Source organism: Octopus bimaculoides, chromosome 10 (assembly GCF_001194135.2).
Source record: "Octopus bimaculoides isolate UCB-OBI-ISO-001 chromosome 10, ASM119413v2, whole genome shotgun sequence".
In the NCBI taxonomy this organism is placed as follows: domain Eukaryota; kingdom Metazoa; phylum Mollusca; class Cephalopoda; order Octopoda; family Octopodidae; genus Octopus; species Octopus bimaculoides.
Window position 1 is genome coordinate 29773174 of NC_068990.1, and position 2569 is coordinate 29775742.

The following is a 2569-nucleotide window of genomic DNA, read 5'->3' on the forward strand; positions in this document are numbered from 1 at the left end:
TGGATAATAATGGAAATGTATGAAGTAGCAGAAAACAGGAGAGGCCTGATATGGAATAGCATGAAATGCTGGAAAACGGAATTGACAGCAGGGAATCAATGTATTAGGAGAGGTGAAAATCAAGAGAGGAATCTTCCAGGGAGACAGTGTCCCACCACTGATCTATGTACTGAGAATGATCCCTTGAATGAAATACTACAGAAAACAAAGTTGGGGTATGATCTGGGAAGAGGTAAGCGAAAACTGAACCACTTGCTGTTCATGGACGACCTGAAGCTATTCACAAAAACTGAGGCAGAACTGGACAGCCTAGTCCAGTCTGTGTAGATTTTCGCTAATGATATTAAGATGGAGTTTGGACTCTCAAAATGTGCTATGATGGGGATGAGACGACGAAAGCTTGTCAGGACAGAAGGCATATGATTGCCAAGTGGTGAAATGATGAAGGCAATTCAACCTCAATCCAGCTATAAATACCTGGGAATACTTGAGGCAGATGGAATTAAACACCACAACATGAAGGAAAAGACAAAAAGAGAATACTTGTGGCGAGAGAGAAAAATATTGTCCTCAAAGCTGAATACCAGACACACAATTTCGGCAATAAACACGCGCGCAGTCGCAGTAGCTCGGTATGGTGCTGGGATCCTGAAGTGGACAGAGGAGGAGCTAAAGGAGATGGACAGGAAGTCAAGAAAGCTCCTAACGATGCGTGGAGCCCATCATCCACGTGTAGACACTGATCGTCTATACATGAAGAGAATAAATGGAGGAAGGGAACTAATAAGTGTGGAAGACTGCGTGCGTATCGAACTCGAGAGCTTAATGAGATAACTAGCCCAAAGTAAGGAAAACTTGCTAATGGCAGTTAGGAATGAGGGAGTATTAAAAGCAGAGGAAAAAGGAATAACAAAGGAAGAAGAACAAAAAGGACATGAAGAAGAATTACACAGGAAGGGCCAACACAGTCAATTCCATGTAACCACAACAGAAGTTGCTGGAAAAATAAGTGGGATTGGCAGAAGAAAGGAACGCTAAAAAAAGAGAGTAGACGAAACCATTGTCCATATGACGAACGAATGCCCTAGACTTGCCCCAAACCATTGCAAGTTGTGGTGACATGATCAGGTAGCGAAAGTGCTACATTGGAAACTGTGCGACAAGTGGGGGCTAGAGAGAGGCAAGACATGATATGAACACAAACGGCAGAGAGTGACGGAGTCGGAGACTTGCAAAACCCTCTGGGATTTTCCAATCCAAACAGAACAGGTGCTAGAGCATAACAGATCGAACCTAATGATGGTAAACAGGATGCATCACATGTACTTTATAGTTGATGTAGCATACCCCTTTGACCCACGAATAGTCAAGAAGGAAGGCGAAAACATATATAAATACAACCCTTTTAAGTACGAAATAGACCAGCTATGGAAAATGAAGAAGTTGAAGATAGTGCCAATTATTGTTGGGTCCTTGGGAACAGTATCAGAAGGCATCAAAAGGAATATAAAGGAAATCAGAATAGAGTGCCCAGAAGAACTGTTACAAAAGGTTTGCCTCCTTGGCACGATCAGAATAATCAGGTAAATATTAGATAGCTGTAAAGACTGGATAGCATGGTACCGTAGGTTGTAGGTAGCAAGCCCGCTACGCATGCAAAATACCAGAAGTTCCAACAAAACCTGTGATAAAAAGAAAAAAACAACAACAATAATAATGATTTGTTTACCTTTAGTGCCAAAGAGTACGGGAAATATTCCAGCAATACACATGACTCCAGCCAAAATCATCAGGCTGGAATACAATTTTCTTCTTCCAACACGATTTAACAGAAGGATGCACAGAATGTAGGCTGGAAACTCGACAACCGAATTCAAAAAAAAATTCATATAGAGATTGCCATACAATTTGTCAACATTAAGAGTAAGGCCGTAATATACCATGCTCACAATCATCCTATATAAAAGAAATGAAACATTTTATATGAAGTACAAAAATGCACAAATATTGCAGACCAAACCCTGGTTAGATGGCTACGTACTTTTTAGAGAGAATTATGATAATTTGAACATTGAGACCAACAGCAAGTAGAGTTATACAACTAACTGTCTAATATAGACAACTAAGACAACTTAACTGAGACAGAGTTAGCCAATGAGAGCCAGTTAACTTTAGTGTGTTGGATAAATGGTGAGTAGATGGTTTGTATGTATATGTGGCTTTTTTAGTTTATGCGTGCATGGAGTGTTTATGTTCATGGAGTGTTTATGTTCATGGAGTAAAACGTATTTTGTGATAAGCAGAATTCACTGATTTGTCTGTAGTCTCTGACACTTGTTAGCCTACGGTACTTCTTAGTGAAATAGTTTTCTAAATTTGATGAAGGGCTCTGCCTAAATCATCATATCCTTCCTTTTCCGCACAGCAAAGATTTACCTAAAATGGTTTGTCGGTTTGCCTCAAGGTCCCAGCAGACAAAGTAGAAAAGGTGTTGCCCCAGATGCACTGGAACAGCCATTCTGACCCACGGGGCTCACACTTGCGGATGGCTGTTTCCACCCTGATAGTG

The 2569-nt window shown here is 40.8% G+C and overlaps 1 protein-coding gene across 2 annotated transcripts in view; it reads right to left on the bottom strand.

The window, feature by feature from the left end:
• The window catches only part of LOC106883913 (organic cation transporter protein), a 13467-nt gene that overhangs the window by 8149 nt on the left and 2749 nt on the right, over positions 1-2569 (bottom strand). For both annotated transcript variants that reach the window (XR_008265023.1, XM_014935051.2), the window contains exon 3: positions 1730-1956. Coding sequence is in view for 1 of the 2 variants with exons in the window: in XM_014935051.2 (XP_014790537.2) it covers positions 1730-1956 (227 nt within the window). In the remaining variant the exon portion in view is untranslated. The remainder of the gene's footprint in view (positions 1-1729; positions 1957-2569) is intronic.